Source organism: Drosophila pseudoobscura, chromosome 4 (genome assembly GCF_009870125.1).
Source record: "Drosophila pseudoobscura strain MV-25-SWS-2005 chromosome 4, UCI_Dpse_MV25, whole genome shotgun sequence".
Classification (NCBI taxonomy): Eukaryota; Metazoa; Arthropoda; class Insecta; order Diptera; family Drosophilidae; genus Drosophila; species Drosophila pseudoobscura.
The window spans coordinates 9,555,813-9,578,078 of record NC_046681.1 but is presented as its reverse complement, the minus strand read 5'-3'; the positions used below and the strand labels follow the sequence as shown (position 1 = coordinate 9,578,078).

Sequence of the window (22,266 nt, the reverse complement as noted above, 5' to 3'; positions counted from 1 at the left end):
AAATTTTTGCATAACAAATCAATTTGAAATATTAAAATGCATTTTCCGCAAAACAAGACAGGCAACAAGAGGCGCCAGGAGGTGGCAGGCAGGATTCAAACTCAAACGAGACCAACAATAAATAACTAAAATTCATGTTTAAATTTTGAGAGTAATGAACAGAGGGGGGAAGGGACGGAGGGGAAACAGCGGACCTATTTGCATTCTGTCCGAAAGTAGGCAGTAGGAAGGACATCAACACTCGAAGGCAAATGCAAATGTTTCTGGCATAATCAACATACGCACACGAGCAGATCGCCCCAGGGCCAATCTATATCTACTATATATGTAGGTACACTGCGGGAAAAGGGAGCGCCCTAGAAACATGTTTCCGGAAGAATGCTTATATCGAATATAAAACAGAACCTCAGGCCATTAAACTCTTGGCCAAACTGAGGAGAGAATTATTACTTACATCAGAAATTGGTTTTAAAGTAGGTCCTAAAAAGTTGATAAGTTTCTTCTTTTTCACTTGACTTCATATGACAATTATGGATATTTTTCGCAGTGTATATTCTTATATATATATGGGAAACTATAGATTTGTTTGACATTTTGTTTGCCAGCCTCCTTCCTTGTATTAATTATGGCTTTGTCCTCTATGTCTCTGTGTCTTTTGCCAATTTTCCTTCTCTGGATACGACATATGCCCACAAACGCCCCGGACCCATCAATGTTTCAGGCAATGTTTTGCCAAAGATTTGGGAATTTCCCAATTATTTCAAGCCATGGATTTGCCATGACGTTAATCTGAACACATCATCAAATATGAACAAAACTAGGCTCTTTAATGCACAGACATATGCATACGAAATGCAGTTTGACTTTTGTTTAGTGGTCGACTTAGAACAAGTATGATTAAAATAAATTTTTCTTTGTAGACACATCCGTAAATCACTTTAATTATGAACAAGCTTACGTACGCCATTGAATTGAAAGAATCTGTGGATTTATTAGCAACAAATTCATAATTAAAACAATTGAATGGGTTAACACCTAAGCCATTGATTGTCGCTTTGTTTAGTACTCAAATTTGAAATAAATTCATTATAATATAACTTCACTTTCCATTTCTTACGCTCCGCAAACTCTGGGAAAAGTGCCAATTACTTTTAGCAAAATTGCATTATTCAAGGAAGCCACAGAAAATCAAAAACATGTGTTGGAACCGAAGCGAAAATTTAATCTGAAATGTTTTTCCGGATTACAATGGAAATGCATTTTGCTTAAATTTAAATCTGTTTGCTTTTGTGACACTCTCACTGTTTGGAAAATGAAAATCACACGGATAGCAAATAACAAACCAAACCGAAGTAAATATATGTGTATAGATCCGGAGAATAATAAAAAGATTTGCATTTTTGTTTAAATTTTGAAGGCCCAACTTATGCGGACTTAGTCGAGATTTAAAGGATGTCAAGGCAGCCAATTTGTCGATAGCTTCTAATTTATACACGTATTGATTACAATGCCAGATTTGCCATTTGCAGAATTTGTTGAACCAAAAGATAAAGGGGGTCGAGGGGTAGAGCAGTGGGGTTGAAAGAGCAGATAAATATTGTGGTAGTACAAAAAAAGGTATAAGCCAATGGAAGACTAATGGATACCCGGTTCTGACTATGGTGTATAGATATAGATAGGTCATAGATACTATAAATACAATGGGTATTCAATATTTGGTTTCTAGCTAAAATTTGCTCGCCTTTGCTCTTAAAGGGTAAATCCCGATCCTTTTGTCTATAGAATATACCCTTCAATTTTCTATGTACCGTGTACCAAAAACCCAAAGCACTTTCCCAGCAAAACCCAATCACTTGAGCCATAAATCTTGCACACACTCAACACTCGAAATACTGGAAATACTCGGAATAAAAAAAAAAACAGTACCAGCACCAGATGTATATACAGATATAAATGTATTCGAAAGATTTTGCTTATGTGCTTTGTGCTCTGGGGTTCTAGGGTTCTAGGGTTCTAGGGCAGGGTCTTAGCAAGTGACGGGAATAATCCGCTTGGCGCTTAAATGCAAACAAGTGTAGTGCTGTGCATGTAAATACTAATAGATGATTATGTAGTTGAGCAAACACCAACAGGCAAACAGGCAAACGGGCAAACGGGCAAACAGCAAACAAGCAGCAACAATAACTATGGCAACATCTACTCGTACTATAGGAACAACGACATCCGAACAACATCGGTCACACATAGTTACATGTACCCAAAAGTGCACTCAACCAAGAGAAAGCTCCATTTGTTGTTTAGTTGTTGGCTTGTTGTTGGGCTTTCGGGGCCTGTCGGGGCACACTCGACGTATTTGTTGCCTTGAGGTCATTATATCGCAAAACAGCAGTTACCCAAAATGTTCCCAAAAGCTTTTGTATGACAACTCTCGAGGGGGGGGGAGGGGACTGAATGGGGCCGGGTGCATTACATGCTTCAATTACAACTACAGAAGCAGTGGCAGCATTGGGGGATTGTTCGAAATTCGAATGTGAAACATGGAAAAAAGTAAAATAAAACATGGAAATAAATGTCATTGACTAAATGACAAATAACTTGACAGTTTTCATGCTCCCAACTCGTTAGCCAAGAGGGTAAACGACGTATTGTGAAGTGCATTTCGATTTCTTAGAAATATTTTATTACTTTATATACAGAGGAGAGTAGCTGCTTTAAAGCATACATTGCATATACATATCTGTTAATACGGAAAGTTAGAAAATAAATATGAATCGAAATAGCTCGGACTGTCCTCATTCCCGGTCCGAATTTGCAAAATTTTTACTGCTGGCTTTTGAGTTTTGGATTAGCGACTCTTTCATATTTTTCCCGCTATATATGTATGTATATGTTGGCAAACTAATCCATAAATACCGACATGAGACAAAGGGCCACATTAATGATGGGAAATGTTTCCAAAAAATGTTTGCACTTCTGTTCGCTCATCTGTGTGGATATACTCGATCTGTGTGTGTGTGTGTGTGTTTGCCAGGACAAACACAAAATCCTTTGTGTGGGCGACTTTTAATGCATTTCAAAATCATGCGGCACACACAAAGGCAGCATTCTCTTTCTGTGCCAAAAGCTGTCAAAGACAAAATTACAAAATGCAAAAACTCAAAAACTCAAAAATGAAAAAGGGGGGAAAAATGCAGAGAAATATCAAAAGCCACAACTCAAAGAGCCTCTCCAAAGTTGTTGACTCTTGTGTGTGGCGGGGGGACGGGGGAAAAACAGCCACAAATACAAATGCAAAAAAAAGAGTTTTGGCACTCATTGTTCGAGGTTATTGAGTGGTGATTGACCCGAAGAAGGAACTTCTTTGCCCCTGACAGGCGACGCACGAAAGTGTGCTACGAATTTCGGGCCCTGCGGTCGCTTAAAATTTCCATATTTGCAAATAAATAAATAAAAAAGACTTTCAAGCAACAACAAAAAAAACAGTCATTGATATAGCGAAGTCTTAAATACTCTTGGGCTACAAGTCGGAACAAGTTGAATGAATCATGAATTGAACTCAAGTTTGAATGGAATTTGCAAATAATATTTGTTGTGGGGGTTTTTTCCCAACCTCTCCAACAGGGCATTTCTTCCAACAAAGTCCTTATACCCTTTCGAAAATGCACTCACGTAAAAGGGTCAACAGAATTGAGAAATTAAATTTGAGTCCAGACAGAGGGCACGAATGGTCGATCAACTGGAGGGCGGGGCTCGCATCCCTTGGATATTGATAACAGAAATTCTTTGGCTTCTCGATGGCTATATTTTGCTCCTCGTCATCATCAACATCATCATCGTCATCATCATCATGCTCCTCAACTAAACAATCCCATCAAACTGAACATCTTCATCGTTGTCTGGCCAGTGAGATGCCACAAAAGGTTATCTCGGTGTCAATTTATATTTGTTCGAAGAGCCATTACATTTATTGTTAATGTGTGTGTAGTATCTGTGTGTCTATATGGCTTTCACCCCATGTGTGGATTAGTTTGCATCTTTTCTTATGAATAATAAATACGGTCTGTGTAATCGTAAACGTTTGCCGCTGCACTTTTGACCCCCAAGCTGCTGCTGAGCAGAGTCGTAAAAAATTATATTCAATCTATTCGAAATAGCTGGTTCTCTTTGGGGGCGGAGGAAGGGGTTCTTTATCTGTGTAAATGTATGTGCGTATTATATGTCAGGGGCGTGAAACACTTTACTGCTGAGTGACCTCTGCTAAAGTTGAACCCGACATAGCGGCCATAATCCACAATATTAATATTAAGCCCCGATTAATTCCACTCTGCGCAAGGCCAGACTCATTTAGTTAATGTCTCGTCCTTGGCTGGGCGCCTGAAAGAATGCCTTAATTATTTGCATAACTCATAATGGACTTAGGCCCCGGGCCCCGGGCCGCCACTACCACTACCCCCCTCTTGATTGATTGATGAACCCCAAAGAGTTGAGGCGACGTTTCAATCGGTCGTGCGGGGAGTGCGGGGAGTGCGGGGCGCAGTCATTAATGTGATGGGCATATTAATTTCAGTCAAATTAGCCCCAAACCAGCGATAAATTTCCACAGAGAAAACTGAACGGGGGAAAATCAATTATTTTGAAAACTTTTGCCATTTCCAACGAAAGTGTTTCATAATTTCTAGAGAGCAAAAAAACTGAAACTTTGTGGTTTGTCGATTTACGACCCCAAATACTGTCAACCGCAGAAATCCCACAAAAATGAATAAATTTCATGTGACATCAAAGCAAAGCGAAAGAAACTGTTCAATGAAAGTTATTATTCATTTGCATTTGCATATATATAAATATACCTAGTTATTTGTCCGAAATGTGGTTCATTATTGATATTGAATACAAAATAAATAGAAATATAATAATTCAATAAAAATATCACAGCAATCTACTGGCAAATAATTTAAGTCCGTATCAAACATCCATTGTTCTCTATTGTTTCCAAAAAGTGCTACAGATTTCAGGAGCGAATGCAGACCAATATCTTGCGAGCATTCCATGGATGCACATGATATTGATTCCCATGGAATACCAAATTTGGTTTCACTCAAACTTCCAAAAGGGGGGGCCATGTCTGTTCCTCCTCCCCTCTCATCTCCTCACCAGCCATATATTGACCCAATGGGCACCCAATGGGCCTCCCTCCCCCGCATTCTGTGGCTAGATTTCACCCGAGGCCAATGTACAACCTGGAGGAGAGAACGAACCTGGACCAGGTCTTAACACAAAAGCCGCAATACAATGCCAGAGCGCTGACGCCCTGAATATCGAATTCAGGCTTGCATTTGGGCTACTGGCAGCGGCAGTGGCAGTGGCAGTGGCAGTGGCAACAACAGAAGAAGCTTTAGCTGTGGCAGTGGCTGTGGCAGTGGCAACATCACGAACGCCAGACAATATTAATGATGCACATTGTCAAGAACTTTCACTGGCCTAGGCCACTTCCATTTGAAATGCGAATGGCGCAAGGTCTGCCTGGCAGTGCCACTGTCCATGCCCCATCTCTCGTTGCCCCATCTGACCCACTGGAGGCCAAAGCCACAATGACACGCGTCGTTTGAATCGAAAGAAACCTCGGGGCAAGCGGCCTAAGCGGCATGCGGCATGCGGCAGAAGAAAACTCCGCCCGGCAGCAGCTCAATTGAGACGCGCTCTAATGGCAATAATTATGCGGCAGCAACAGCTCCACTCCACCACCAAAAAAGAAGAGAAGAGGCAGCCGAATGAGAATGGGAAGCAAGCCAGCAGACAGATGGGGCGAGCAAGGGGACGGCAATGGATAGCTATGTAGAACGGAATGGGAGCCAAAGTGGGTGAGCGAATCAGAGACAGTCGAGAAACTTTCGATACCCTACAGCTAGCTATATGGTTTAGAGATCAGATGAGATTGTGAGTCTTTGCCCTGCATGAACAGTATTCAAGTGGAATGAGTATAGCCGTGACTATATGAATACCGCGGATTCATGCGGGGCTCCAGTGTCAACATATTAACTACATTTGCCAAATTTTGTAAAAACAAACAAGTTTTTGATGTCCGCTATATCAAATTGTGATCCGATTAAATCGGCCTTAACTTTTATACTGCGGAAGCAAAAAAAAACAGATTTGTGGCACCTTTTGAACGATATTTTCTTAACAACACATCGACTTACGATGATATATCCCTTCAAGTGTTGCGTTGCAAACAATTGAGCCAATCATCATACCCCTTACTAAGTAGGGTAGCAAAGCTGCGGACAGATGGAGAGCAAAGGTGCAGCATAGGAGAGCAGTGGACCGTTAGAGGGAGAGGCAAAAGAATCACCATTAAAAGAGACAAAAACGATGATTGAGTGTGCGTATTTTGGGTTTCAATGGTTTCCCACAATGCGGTAGGGGGAGTGGGATGTCGGAGGATGGCGGGAGGAAGAGCGGGAGAGAGGCCGGAGCTGAAGACGGCATTCACCGCAAAAGATGTCGAGAACAACGGATAATGCACTCTTGAAGAGAGGCGGTGGCTGGCTCATTGTGTCTGGCAGTTGCTGCTTACCCGCACTCCCTCCCATTTGGCTCTCAGTACCCACCCACACCTCTCCATCCGCTGCCCCCCTCCCCCGTTCCGCCGTGCATCCACTCGACTAAGTTCCAATTATTTGTGCGGTCGATGCTCAACGAGCGCTTTCCTTCCCCTCCTCCTTCTCCTCTCTGATTGCAAATGTCGGTTGTTAGAGTGAGAGTGAGAGCGAGAGCAATAGAGACTAACGGCGAAAGTACATTGAAGTGGCGTCCCAGCATTGTGTGGGTAAGGAGGGGGTCAAAGGCGATTGCTTTAAAGGGAGCGGTGCAGGGTGCCGGGTGCAGGGTGCCGGGTGCAGGGTCTGCCTGTCGCCGTCAGTTGTTTTTGCAGGAAATGGATTTTTTTCAAGCTGCACTTCTCTTTGCAATGCTTTGGTTCCTAACAATTTACTTTTGATGCCCTTGCAGAGCGTACTATGGTTCTGATCAGTTGTTTGCATTGCAGTTCCTTTTTCCATTGAAACTAGCCGTCGCAGCCACACAGATTGGATCTCTATATCTACCACTCCTTCTGCCAAGTGTATTTGCAACTATCATGGGAATGATGATAGGGTATCCGCAGTGATGCATACTATATCTTTTGCTTGTTTTTTCACTTTTGTTGCTCCATTTCTTTTGTGGTTTTGACTTATGTACGCTCTTAATTGTTGTAAAGAAGTGAAAATCAGCAACAAAAAGAAAACCAACGAAAACACTAGGAAAATGAAAATAAATCCCGTAGAAAGCCGCTCTTCCTGCTCATAAGTGCAGCGGTGTGGCTGTGGGTGTGTGTGAAGAGGGTCTCCGTCTGTGAGCACTGGTGGGTGCATATGGGTGGGGAGGGGGCGGGGGTTGGCTCGATTAATGTGACCGTCTTGACTTAATTTCATTTTCGTTTCATGCATGCCACCGTCACCGAGATTCGGGTCTCCAGGTCTCGGGACTAAGAGCAGCCGCCGTCGCGACCTACAACCGAAGCACAGCCTGAGAATGAGAATGAGAATGAGAATGAGAGAAATGGAAATGGGAAATGGGGGACGGAACGGGACGGAACTGTGGAAAAGCGCGCTCATGAGACGAGGTAGACTGAGGGAATGCAGTACGGCTGAGCCGCAATCATTTGGACGGTTTTTGCATATTTTCATGCAGTTTTCCAGTTTGCCAAATTCCGCTTCAGGCGTCAGAGTGTGCACAGTGGAATTGAAGGACCAAAAAACCGTCTCCTGTATTCAAACCATCGAACGACACTTTTATGAGAATGATGTACTTCAGAGCTGAAATTGTGATGGATTATCATAGGAACTAAAAAAGGAAGTCTCTAACAAATTAATTATTTCTTTTTAGTGTCATTTATCTACTCTCCCTAGCTAAAACTACCTCTTCAGTGTCTGAGATCAGTCACTCAATGCACTTACAGTGTCCATCAATCAATCAATCATCAATTTTTTATGGCATGAAGACTTTTTCACCCCCACACACGTCACACAGCACACAGCATGCCCACCGCACCCACTGTGCGACGTTCTGTCGGTTCGTTTGGGTATCATCAACGCCTACGAGTACGAGAGCATGCCAAAAAAAAGAGCGAAAAAATGCATAGGCAAGACCAGGGCAGTGCAGTGCAGCGGAGCAACAAAAGGAACGAAGGCAAAGCGTAACGAAAGCAATGCTCGAGGAAGGAGGGGGGGAGGCGACTGAGTGCTGTGCTAGTGGGAAGAAACGCGAGTGTGGAAAGAGTGGAACAAACGGCAGTCGTGGCAGCGCCAGGCATCCTCTACTCCGTCCCTGCCCTCGCCATCAATCCGGTTGGTAGTTATGCGCCGCTTAGTCACAGCTGTGGCGCTGACAGCCGCCCCTCTCCCACCCACTACTCAGCGGCTCTCGGCTCCCTATCCCTCCGCTGCTTGCATATGCATGCTCATGCCCATGCACATGGCCCCGCGGCAGCGCCAGCGGCAACAACTACAATAGAGCGCCAAAAAGGAAGACGAAACAAGAAAAGAAGAAACCCAGAATCGCGAAACGAAGATGTAATACCCTTGGGGACCTACCTATTCCTACCAATCATTCCTGGAGCAGATTAGTGTTCCGATATTTGCAGATCTTGGCGAATGTTTGGCCGTATCGCCTCCGTTTTTGATTTTGTACCCTCTGCAACGTCGGATATACTCTCAGAAAGGGTATACACGCGCATATTTCTTAATCTTTTTCTTGTACCCACTCTCTTGCACTCTTGCACTTCTCTGCGTTCCTTTTTCTGGACGTGTGTGTGTGTGTGTGAGTGCACATCCATCACGCTTGGTAGAAAAGCGACCTCTGCTCCGGTGCCCCTTTTTGGGCGCACCCCCTCTCAGCTACTGCATTCATGTTCATGCCACGCGCCGCTGCGTTGCGTCTTCGTCGCAACTCTATTTGGCATCTTTTTCTTGGTCGCTTCCTTGCTTGTTGCTGTTCTGCTCATGCTGCTGCCACTGCTGCAGCCGCTGAGCTCCACTTGATCTTTGACCCAATTTTTATTGCATTGTTTGAATGGGAATGCAAAATCTCCATCAGTTTTTCTGCTCTCTCTACCATGTCTCTCTCTCTCTCTCTCGCTCTTTGTCTTTCTCTGTCTCTTTTTGTTTCGGTCGAATTTGCCGTTTCGTTGTCGTCGGTTCAATTTGATTTGATTTAATCCCGCTCTTGCGACAGCAAAGAAAAAGAAACACACATACGCAAACAAGTCAGAGAGAGGAGTGGCAGACGAGAGCTAGAAAAGTCGACATTTGACATACCCTAGAAGAAAGTGGATCAGTGGGGGAAATGATTAATGATGTGCTTTTATTCGAAGATATTCGGATTCCATTAAATTGGTTTCTGATTGGGTCTTGGTAAAATGGCACCCCTTTGAAATTCATTCAATGTTCATTAGAAAGCACAATTTCTATGAATATGGTTATAGGTATGTGTCGACATCCTTTCTTCTTTACCACCCCCCTTCCGGTAGAGGGTACATAAGCTTACATCAGCGCTAGCCACTTTTTCTGCCTGTCCTGCCTGACAATGCAAATTACTTTTGTATCTGTGTGTTTTTATGTGCTGTGTGCACCCATATTTCCATTCATGTATGTAGGTATGTGTGGCTGCGTGCGTGTGTCTCAGTTCTGGCGCTGCTTTAATTAAGCGCATTAATGTCAGAAACTTATGAGACGCAGGGCAACAAACTGTCGGAACGATTGCAACTGTGACAGAGAGAGAGAGAGACGATGAGTGTGTGGGAACACGAACGGAACGGAACGGAACGGGAAGCCGGCGGGATTCAATGAGAACTTGCCATAACTTTAAGCGTTTTGTTGATCTTTAGTCTTAAGCGTCGCTGTTTCTTTTTTTTTGTGTGCTTAAATTAACTTTTGGAAAAGGGTACGTTGGATTTTTCATGGGGTACGCTTCTTAAGCAGGGCTGGATCTTAACAGATCATAAGATTATTATAAATTTGTGGTAGCTGGAAAAAGGAGTTCATCTATCCTTTCGCAAAATCTAAATACTTTACTGGATTCATTGGATTCGAAGAAGGATGGGTCTCAAACATCTGCAGATATTATCGATAAATATACCTTTTAAGGATCCGTATCTGGAATGATTACAGCCAGAATCAGGGAAGCGAACTGCCAGCTTTTTGTACATTTTTGTGACTAGAAATTGACCACCCTAGTGGTGGCTATCCCCCAAAAGGGTGCCCCATTATTCGGCTAGGCAGAAGAGCAGCTTATTTCTTCGTTTTCGTTGATGATGGCCAATGCAAATTTACGGCAATTGGCCGCTGCCGTTGACAACCATGGCCTCTGGCCCCTGGCCCCGGCCCCCTGCCCGACCGACTGTGTATTGACAGTGTTGTCAACGCTCGTAATCTGCTTTTATTATGAATGCTGAAAGCCGTCGGAGCAGAGGAAGATGCGTGCTTTTAAATGAAATCAAAAGCGTTGTCAACTCCATTCTCTCCACGTCCACCTCCCTCTATGTCTTTATCACCCTCACTTTATCTCGGTCTCCCTCTATAAAGTTGTTTGTCGGCTGCATTTACACGCACACAAAACTAACGATGAATGCAGGACAACGACAACGACAGCGTACACACATAGGGACATTTTCACGGCCCGTTAACATTTCTATGCGGCGCTATCCTCATCCGATCAGGACCTGGACCCGGAATCCGAGTCGACCTCATACCCATCCTCATCATATCCCGTTAGCCTAGCCCCAGACCCCAGCACCCAGCCCCCAGTCCATTCAGGTGCGTTTTGCGGGCCGCCAAGTTTGTGAAATTTATGTTATTTGCGGTAGCCGTTTGCATAATTTGCGTGTTTGTATAAATGCATGTATACATGGGCACACTGGCACGTATGCACTGAGAGAAAGATGCATTCAAAATATGTAGAACAAAGCCCTTGAATAAATAAACAGACAAGTGAGTTTGACTGGTTAAGAATACCCTCTGGATAATATATTATTGCTCTTCCAGTATTGTAATACCAGATTTGTCGGACATTTTTCCCTCAGTGGATGTGTGCACACACCTTTGTGGTGAATGGGAGTGCGCGTACACGTGTATGGTATACGCCTTTAGCCGCGGGCTGTGGGCATTCCATTTTCACGAAAATTGTTATAAACTATAGTACGTTTGCTCTACATACCCAACCCGAAACGAAAGGCAACAATATAAAAAACAAGTAAGATAATCCGCAACGAAAAAAGGAAAACTATGAACAGTCAATTGGGAGAAAATTGTTGGAACAGAACATTCTTTTTTTGATCAGAGCGGAGCGGATGAACGGCCATGGTCGATATGGTGAATGAGCTGCAATTAAGATTACCATGCAGATTGTTATGGCGATGGTGTTCGAATAAATGCAAATGGAAGGAAATGAAAGGAAGGATTTTCAATACTGTTGATAGCTGCATGCACGAAAAGCGAAAGGAAATCGATAACCGAATGGAAATGGGAAAGAGGCAGACAGTTCTGCAGCAGTTAATTGCACTGCAATTGAAATATTTGCAACTCTGTTCATTAAAATCAACCTTTTTTGTCGATCTGTGAGGGCTAAAGGATTAAACAAATCAGTGATATATGTATATTAGATGGCTCTTCCCATTATACATACAATACGGATTGAGCTCCTGAAAAGGGTATTTTAAATTGTAAGCCCAGCCACCAACAATATACAAAAATACAAACAAAGAGTAAATCAGCTAAACTTTCGGACTCTGTGTCTCTGTGGGGGAGTTGAACCCGAAAGCGGCTTAAATTGAGCGCCAAATGAAACTTTTATTATTATGTAGGTGCACATTTTTTGTTTGTTTTCGGTGTCTATTTTTGCGCACAGTTTGGTTAAACTTTTGGCTTTTGTTCGACTTGACACAAAGTTTGTCTGAATAACTAAATAAATATGGAAAATAAAGTTCAAACATTCTGTATCCCAGGCGGTAATGCAGAAAGGCAGCACATTAATTAATGCTCTGCTTAAAATCCGATTAAACCCGTGAAGGGGATATGGGACCGAATGACCTCCACAACCTGGGAATCCTTTATTGCAGGCATAATTCGATATTCGATATTTCCCGAAAACTAAACTAAAGTCGACGGCCAAACAGTTTTCTAATTGGGTCAACAGTCGTTGGGCATTTTGTTGCATTTTGGATAGTGCAATCATAGCCCCCCGCCCGGTGTGACCTCTATAATGGCTGTCGTTTGTTGCTATTGTCCAAGGCATTTTGCATGTCATTTTGGTTAATTAAATTATTTACGTCGTTCAGTTTTCGGCTTAGTCGAACGAGAACACAAATTATTTTAATTAGGCCATTTCTGTGGCAGCAATTTCAAACAATTTTTTACGTGTCTCTGGGCTCGTTTGGGGCCACAAATTAAAACAGGGATAATCGAAAAGTGTTTGAAATTTGCATGCAATTAGAAGAAATATTATATTGTACAATTGAAATTTGTTCGAAAGTTTCTTAGAAATTCGGAAAAATATTATATTGTACAATTTATGGATCAAATACTTCTTTCGTAATGTTATACCTGAAAATAAAATGTGGAACTTATTTATAATATTACAAAAGTCCATCCGCACATTTTTAATAAACGTAAAATATTTTATTGATTCAACAAAATATTGGTTACTATATTTTTCGTGGAATTTCGTATAACATATGTATGTACATACGCTGTACATCTCTATTTACTTATTCCGAATGGAATTTTTATTGTTTTTGTTTATTTAAATATGTATCATGCTGATTTTATGGAAAGAAAGGAATTTTCCAGATATTTTTTAGGTTTTATTTTGAATTAATAAAATGTGATGCTCGATTTGTGTACTAGTCCAGATTTACAATTTTCAAGGATTGTTGTTGGGTCAATACCCCAATTCCCTATATTGGGAATGTTATTTTTCATATATATTTTTATAGAAACATTTATCAGGGAATTTTGCATTCCGTTTCTGGTCTTTTAGCGTTATTTTGTGCCACCCATACGGAGGGTTTACTGTGGGGCTTTATCGCCTTTTGCATAATGCAGCAATTCCAATTAGTTTTGCCAACTAAATTTCAATTACATTTCAAACACACGGCATTGCAAACACACACACACACACACACGCATCAGTAGCTCCATCGATGCCATGGCAATGAAGTTAGCTAAAAGATGATTGCAACATACAAAGTGTTTTGTTGCATAGAGTTCAGCGCACGTTTTTTGGAACAAAAGGGGGGGATATTTCGGCTATGGAATACCAATAATACCCCAGGTAGCTTATGGAAGATAACTACCGATACAACTCTTTGAAAGGCAGGCCAAAACTGGTTAAGACTACAAACACAACATATTTATAGAGGTGGAAACATTTCTGCCTGTACCCTATAACCCAACAAATACTCAAATACACTCCTCTTAGCAACCGATTACCCGGTATAAATAGATGTGCATTGAAAATATAATAATAATAAATTTCGTACAAATGTTTCGAAAAATGGAGCTACATTTTGGGGGCTTTCGATATGTTAAAAGCATATCATTTGTTGCTCATTTAAATACCGTAATTAAGTGATATCATGCTATCTACTATATGAGTCCGTGTCCGTCCCCATCGCCAACCCGCCAACGCCCCAACCTATTTGTGGTTCTGGTTCTGAAAGACCTCGCGTGCCCGGATCAAATGGTGGAGCTTGCTATTTGGATTTAAGCGCAAACAGTTGCTTATTTTGAAATTTTATTTAGAGCTAATTGTTTCCTGCTGTGCCGGGGCCACCGCATTCCCTCTGGAGTGTGAGTGTTGGCCATCATCAGCGAGGTCGGGTCAGAGCCAGGCACAATAAAAACAAACCACAGCTTGTATAAGCAAGTAAGCAAGCAACCCCCCCAGATATGTAGTACACACACTCGCACACACCACCCTTAAGCCCACATACATGTATGGCACGAGTATATGTATGTGTATGTGTATATGCATACGCACCTTTGGAAAAGCTCTGCCGTGAGGACTGGACCTGGTCCTGGGCCCTGGCCCATTGTCCGCCGCACTCCCGATTGTTTGTTTATTTGCCTGTTTGCCTTTGCCCGTTCACACCGCAGCAAATCGAAACGAATCGATGGGAATGGAATGGAAAGGAAAGAAAAGGACATCGTTGGACACGGTAGGGCACTCGTCTGTTTTTCCCTCCCATGTTGGACATTCAACATGTCCGTTAACGGGAACAACTTTGAAATACTCAATATATGCATGGGGGAAAGGCGTTTTCCCATAATATTGTTAATATAGCTTTATAATCGATACATTAATTGATCAGAAATCGGTATTTGGGAAGGATTATGCATAGTGTTTACGTGGGTTTGGTATAATTAGGTATCGGAGATAACTCCAAAGATGAAAAAAGTTGGGCGAGTCGATGCAGTTTGATTTTTGGGATGATATTCGTGCTCTCATCATGACAAATCCGAGGATGAGTGGCATGTCGTTCTAGTAGAATGCAAAGCAATACGAGATTCAATCAATTTTCAATTACCACGCTGCATTTCCCACTAAAACAGTAATCGAATTATGTCAAACATTCTGTGTTCTCCTTAGAACCAACCCCACCTTTGTCCAACTTGGATTACGCACTGACAAACCCCCATGGGGTCCTGCGTGGCAATAAACCTTATTTACGAGTAGTAGAAATCGCCCGCTGTGCGAAAAGTCAGCGGTTGGCGAGGGCACAACCCTTCACCCCTTAATGGGGTCCCTGGACATGCCACCACGCGGCGCGGCGTTAGCCCTTTTGCAAGAGCATCCCATACCCCTATCTCTCTTTATGTCTGTTTGTGTCTCTCCCTTTCGCTCCCATTGGCACGCACTGTTGACCGCAGCCGTAGACAGAGATGGCAGTAGCCAGCGACTTCGTGCAGCTGCAGTTGCAGTGGCAGCTAATGAAACCCGTCTCTCCAAAGGTTAACGGGCGGACGTGGACCGCAGAAAGACGTGTTTAAATTTAGTTTTCGTTAATTTTCGTTTGTTGTCTTTTGTTGTTCAGCTCCTCCTCCTCCTCCTCCGCCTCCGCCGCCTATCAGCAGCAGCCACTGATAAGAGAAGCTGTCGTCCCTTCCGCTGTGCCTGTGCCCCTGGCTCCTCTGTGCCCCTGCTGCTGCGGTCGGTCGTCAATTTGTAACGAAACATATGTTTGCCCTAAGTGACAGCCGCACTCACGCAGCGTTGTTGTCAGCTGATAAAAAACAGTAAGAGGAGACACGAGAGAAAGGCTGGCATCGAATCCCAATAATTCAGATACCCTTGCAGATCAAAAGTTCATCCGATTTCGATCAGTTCTATTGAATTAGTATCAGAAATCTTTAATCTCATGGCATTTGAAGGATACTTCTGGGAGGAAACTTCAGTAGGAAACCTTTTAATTATTACTATATATGTATATGATTACCTGCCTTCCCTGTGTAGCAATCAAATACTTAAAATCATAATCCCCTCCCAAAGGGTATACTCGTATAATGCGAGAAGTGCAGCAGTTGATAGTGCCAAGGAAGACCATCCACTGACTCAGGGAACGGTCAATGTCCGGGTCTGGTTAGCCAGGGCGCCCCATATTGATATTGATATTGGTTCGCTTCGGTATGGTACGGTACGGATACGGTTGGTCACTTTAGCAAGTTGTCATACTTATCTCTAGGTATGTTTATTTGACTGTATTTCTTTGTACCCAGTACTCTCGGAGGATAGAGGGGTATATTTTGAATGAGTTTGGTATTTCCGTCTTTCCATTCTGCAACCTTAAAATAGTATAAATATTAAATATATCTTATTGTGATGTCTTAAAGTCTAAATATAGATCGAAAATAGTAATCATGACATTCAGAATGGGCCGAAAACCATGATTTATGTACATTTGTGTACATATCATAGCAAAAAACCAAAAAACCTACCATTAAACCTTATCCCCATGCTCATGTTAACAAAAAATATAATATTTCAACTGAGTTTCGTGTAAATAAATACCATATATTGTAGGGTATCGTATAGTCGTAACTCTCCAGTGTTGCGCTATTAAATTTCTCGTGTGTGTGGGTTAGTGTGTCTGTTTGTGTGGATATGTTCGAAGCTGTTCACATATTTACCTTATTACTCCGGTTAATGCCGATGCACGTTGTCCGCATATCATACTCGTATCTATTTCCACATATTTTCGACGACCCTTCTTTACCTTTATCTTCGCTCTTCTTCTTGTTTACCTTTTGCATTAACTCATATCACATTTTATTTTCATTTCTCTGTTTCCTTTCCATCGCCCTATAGGATTTTCTTCTTTTTTTTGCAGTTTTGCATTCCATTTTTGCGGTTAATTAAACCTTGCGGTCGCTTATTTTATGTAAATAAATGATAAAATACGCGTACAGAAATGTATTAAAAAATTAACAAAAAAAGGGCGCAATTGTCGAGTGCCTTGGACTGATAACTGGTTCTGAGAGTACATCAATTTCTGCAATTAGTTGTACAAACTAAAAACACCACTTATATGTGTAGCAAGCGCTGAGAGTTGGAGAATTTACGCTAGAAACACAAGCGAGTCATGGTTATTCTAGGGCATATACCCGTCGTACTCTAAAATTAATATAGGGTATATTAATGGGTCGTGACCAGCTGCATCAAACTGAAATTGTCAGGGTCTTGTATGTTTGTGCACGTGCATTTGTGGTTAAATTTGTTAGTTAATTTGTATTTGCTTATGCCTGAGCAAACGATGCCATTGTTGCAGATCATACGCGTGTGCAAATGTAAATGGGCACTAAAATGCAATCCATTTGTTATTCCATCTGTTGGTGCTCGACAAATATACAAAATCAACGTTTTGAATTTCAAAATTGAGCGCGAAACTTTTCTGCGAATATCAGTGTTGGCTAGCGCAAAATTTGTAAAATTTCATGTAGAAATCCGGCAGCTACGTAAATGCCAACAGACGGCCCTGCTAATAGTTCATGTAAAAAGCAAGTAGAAGATGAGTAGTTCATGTAAATAAGAACAGATGGCGGCACCTGGACAGTTGTAGAATACTTGTAAAAATGTAGTAGTAGTATAAATGTAATGTAGCAAAAATTTTAAATTTTTTTTTTTGTAATTTAGTAATATTACTGTAATACTTTAAAAAATTAACCTATCTAATAGAAGTGTATTAACTAATCGGATAACACTATTTGCTCTTTAAAAAGGCTGCCTTCAACAATCTTCCCGACCCGCAAACAATGAAAATAATAGTAAAAAAAACTCAACCACTAAATGAATGGGAATGAAAAAGCATATTAAATGCTACCATCTGATGAAAACATACAGAGATAGTTATATATTGTATTTTGCTGTCAGCTTAAGTAAAGAAGATTATCTCTTAGATAAACGACGTCATTAAGGTGAGAATTATTCCGTGAACTTTATCGCTCACTTGAATGATGGTCCATAACAAGTTGGAAAGCGAAGCACTGCAGACGCTTTTCTCGCTTTTATCTGAAGTTTTCTTTTGCGAATATTAAAGGAAAAGTTTTGAGCTAATCCTAGAAATAACACCTGAATCCGGAGTGCAGACAAGTAATACTACTTGTAAATCCGAAAATTTAAATAAGAGGACCGGTGTGATACTTAATTGTATGGTACTACCAAAAATAAATTATATAGATCATGCAGGCCGATAAACTCCCACCAAATCCCCGTGAATCGGCAGGACTATTGTCCTCGCTTATGTTTTGGTATGTTTTATAAAAGACGAAACATCATCGAGCACTTATCATGTAAACTTAAGAGATAATCTGGACATCTTTGGGGTGTTTTTGCTGATAAGGCTGTCACGTCTAGTTTATCAACCTTTATCGTGTAGAGCTATTAAATCTTAGCCCCAAACATTTCCTATATACATGAAATAATACATTTCCTAATGCTCGTACTCTTACGACAGCTTTGCACTGCCAATTCTCTTCAAGGGCCGCAAGAAGACCCTTCAACCCACGGATCTGTATCAGGCCCTCAAGGGACACCGAGCGGATAGTTTGGGCGACAGATTCTTCCAGACATGGCAGGCCGAAGTGGCAGCATGTCGTCGAAAGCACAACCAGCAGCCGAGCATTATCAAGGTGATACTTCGTGTATTCGGCTGGCAACTGCTGGGCTCCGGCCTGATCCTTGGAGTCCTGGAACTGGGCACCAGGTAAGTGGAGATCGATCTATAGTTTCTTCTGTAAAATGAATCTCCTTACAGGGCCACTGCACCTTTGTTGCTAGGCGCCTTGATATCAGAGTTTACGGCACATGGAAACGGCGATGGACTGAGCGCACAGCTTTATGGAGCTGGCCTGATACTTACTACCGTGGTCAGTGTCCTCCTGTTCCATCCTTATATGATGGGTATGATGGTGAGTTCACAAAACAGCTCTCACCTGTACAATTTCATTGATTAAAACTCGTCCCGTCCCGAACAGCACCTGGCCATGAAGATGAGGGTAGCCGTGGGCTGTGCCATCTATCGCAAGGCGCTGCGCCTAAGTAGCACTGCTATGGGAAACACCACAACAGGTCAGGTGGTCAATCTGATATCCAACGATTTGGGGCGCTTCGATCGGGCCCTGATTCACTTCCACTTTCTGTGGCTGGGACCGCTGGAGCTGCTGGTTGCCTCCTATTTCCTGTATCAGCAGATTGGCCTGGCCTCGCTCTACGGCATTGTCATACTGCTGCTCTATCTGCCGGTGCAGACCTACTTGAGCAGGCTGACCTCCGTGTTGCGTCTGCAGACCGCTCTGCGAACGGACCAACGGGTGCGAATGATGAACGAGATCATATCCGGCATACAGGTGATCAAGATGTACACCTGGGAGCGGCCCTTTGGCAAGGCGATCGAGCGCCTGCGGCGCAGCGAGATGAGCTCCATTCGCAAGGTAAACTACATTCGGGGCACTCTGCTCTCTTTTGAGATTACTCTCGGCAGGATTGCCATCTTTGTGAGCCTCTTAGGCTACGTCCTGATGGGCGGGGAGCTCACGGCGGAGAAGGCCTTTGTGGTAACGGCGTTCTACAACATCCTGAGGCGCACTGTCAGCAAGTTCTTCCCCAGCGGCATGTCCCAGTTTGCCGAAATGTTGGTCACATTGCGCCGGATACGGGCATTCCTGATGCGCGACGAATCGGATGTCCTTCAGGGCGATGGCGATGGTGATCCCAAAGAGAAGCCGACCGATGTTTTGGTCGAAATTGAGGATTTGACAGCACGCTGGAGCCGAGAGCAAAGTGAACCGGTTCTGGACAGGATCAGCATGAGCCTGAAGCGCCCGCAATTGGTGGCCGTCATTGGGCCCGTGGGCTCTGGGAAATCGAGCCTCATCCAGGCGATACTCGGCGAGCTGCCACCTGAGTCTGGGCGCTTAAAGCTCCAGGGAAGAGTGTCCTATGCCTCGCAGGAGCCCTGGCTCTTCAACGCCTCCCTGCGGGACAATATCCTGTTCGGCCTGCCCATGGACAAGCATCGATACCGCAGTGTGGTCCAGAAGTGTGCCTTGGAACGCGACTTTGAGCTGCTCCAGGGGGATCGGACAATGGCGGGTGAGCGTGGCGCATCGCTCTCCGGCGGCCAACGGGCGAGGATCAGTCTGGCCAGAGCCGTGTACCGCCGGGCGGATATCTACCTGTTGGACGATCCCCTCAGCGCCGTGGACACGCACGTGGGTCGTCATCTCTTCGAGGAGTGCATGCGGGGCTTTCTCAAGCATCAATTGGTCATACTGGTGACCCATCAGCTGCAGTTCCTGGAACAGGCGGATCTCATAGTGATTATGGACAAGGGCAGGGTCACAGACATCGGCAGCTATGAGAAGATGCTAAAGAGTGGTCAGGACTTTGCCCAGCTGCTGGCCAAAAGCACTCGCCATGAGACTGTAGACCACGATGGAGATGGGGATGGGGCAGCTGCTGGCGATGGCAAGGTATATTCCCGCCAAAGCAGCCGCCAGAGCAGGACGAGTGTCAGCTCTGCAGAATCCGGAGAAGAGGAGGTGGTTGTCACCCCCGTGCAGGAGTCACGTTCCAGTGGCAATATTGGCATGGATATCTACAGGAAGTACTTTGCCGCTGGCTCTGGTTGGATCATGTTCGTCCTAGTCGTGTTCTTTTGCCTGGGCACACAGCTGATGGCCTCTGGTGGCGATTACTTCCTGTCCTACTGGTAAGTGAGATCTGCTATTGAACTGGAAACTCCCTATAAATAATCCCATAATAATACCCGCAGGGTTAAGAACAACAATCAATCTTCTGCGGTGGACATTTACTACTTCAGTGCCATAAATGTGGCCCTCGTGATTTTTGCGCTGCTCCGAACGATTCTGTTCTTCAGCATGGCCATGCACTCGTCCACTGAGCTGCACAACACTATGTTCCAGGGCGTATCCCGCACGGCGCTATATTTCTTCCACTCAAATCCGTCGGGACGCATACTGAACCGATTCGCTATGGACCTGGGCCAGGTGGACGAGGTGCTGCCCGCCGTCATGCTGGACTGCATACAGATCTTCCTCACCATAGCCGGAATAATCTGTGTGCTGTGCATCACCAATCCCTGGTATCTGTTGAACACGTCCGTCATGTTCGTGGCCTCCCACTTCCTAAGGCGGTTCTACCTGAGTACTTCGCGAAATGTGAAGCGACTGGAAGCGGTGGCCAGATCGCCCATGTACTCGCACTTCAGTGCCACCCTGAATGGTCTGCCCACGATACGCGCCCTGGGTGCCCAGAGACTGTTAATTGGGGAGTACGACAACTACCAGGATCTGCACAGTTCTGGCTACTATACGTTCCTGTCCACCAGTCGGGCATTCGGCTACTATCTGGATCTCTTCTGCGTGGCCTATGTGATTTCCGTGACGCTTACGAGCTACTTCTATCCACCACTCGGCAATCCGGGACAGATTGGATTGGCCATTACGCAGGCCATGTCCATGACGGGCACCGTTCAGTGGGGCATGCGGCAGTCGGCAGAGCTGGAGAACTCCATGACGTCCGTGGAGCGGGTTGTGGAGTACCGAAACCTACAGGCGGAGGGAGAGTTCGAGTCTCCTGCTGACAAAAAGCCAGCCGATAGTTGGCCCACAGAGGGACAAATTGTGGCCGATGACTTGAGTCTGAGATACAATCCCGATCCCAAAACCGATCGGGTACTGAACTCTCTGAGTTTTGTGATCCAGCCGCGCGAGAAGATCGGCATAGTGGGACGCACGGGTGCGGGGAAATCTACGCTGATTAATGCACTGTTCCGACTGTCCTACACCGATGGCAGCATGCTGATTGATGGGAGGGATACAGCAGGGATTGGTCTCAACGATTTACGCAGCAGGATCTCGATTATTCCACAGGAACCGGTGCTTTTTTCCGGCACCCTTCGCTACAATCTGGATCCATTCGAGCAGTATACGGACGACAAGCTCTGGCAGGCCCTAGAGGAGGTTCATTTGAAGGTGGAAGTCTCGGAGCTGCCCACCGGCTTGCAGAGCCTCGTCTCCGAGGGTGGGGCCAACTATAGTGTTGGTCAGCGCCAGTTGGTCTGCCTGGCACGTGCTATTCTACGGGAAAACCGCATCCTAGTCATGGATGAGGCCACGGCGAATGTGGATCCCCAAACCGATGCCCTCATCCAGTCCACCATTCGGAGAAAGTTCAGAGACTGCACTGTCTTAACCATAGCCCATCGTCTGAATACCATCATTGATTCGGATAGGGTTATGGTATTGGATGCCGGCAATCTGGTGGAGTTTGGAACTCCACACGAACTTCTAGTGCAATCCAAAACGAAAATCTTCTACGGCATGGTTATGGAGACGGGCAGGACGAGTTTCGACTATCTTCTGAAGATAGCACAGTCAGTGAGTGGAAAATACCAGAATCTTTCAATATACAAGTCATCAAACATTTTTATTAAAATAATTGCAGGTCCACGAGAGCAAATCGCGCAGCAGAATAGAATGAATCGTTCCATCAATATGATTTTTCGTCTTCAACAGCTGTTTATTAAGTGATGCAGCCAGAGCCTTTCTGCTCAACCTTTCTTGAAGTAATTAAATAATCAATTATTCTATAATTTGTTTCTATCCTTACTATTAGAATAATTATACGAGTATTAAAACTCAACGCCGAAGCCAA

The 22,266-nt window shown here is 43.9% G+C and overlaps 1 protein-coding gene across 2 annotated transcripts; it reads left to right on the top strand.

Moving 5' to 3' along the window:
- The first annotated feature begins 17,536 nt into the window (after positions 1-17,536).
- LOC4818201 (probable multidrug resistance-associated protein lethal(2)03659) lies at positions 17,537-22,266 on the top strand. 2 transcript variants are annotated; one of them, XM_033380253.1, is made up of 7 exons: positions 17,537-17,679; positions 17,767-17,837; positions 18,044-18,292; positions 18,344-18,497; positions 18,564-20,299; positions 20,363-21,989; positions 22,057-22,266. In XM_033380253.1, the coding sequence occupies exons 2-7, from the start codon at positions 17,770-17,772 to the stop codon at positions 22,090-22,092; spliced, it is 3,870 nt and encodes a 1,289-aa protein (XP_033236144.1). In that variant the 5' UTR covers positions 17,537-17,679; positions 17,767-17,769; the 3' UTR covers positions 22,093-22,266. The 2 variants fall into 2 exon arrangements, with proteins under 2 accessions (XP_033236144.1, XP_033236143.1); XM_033380252.1 differs by having other exon boundaries at positions 17,537-17,837.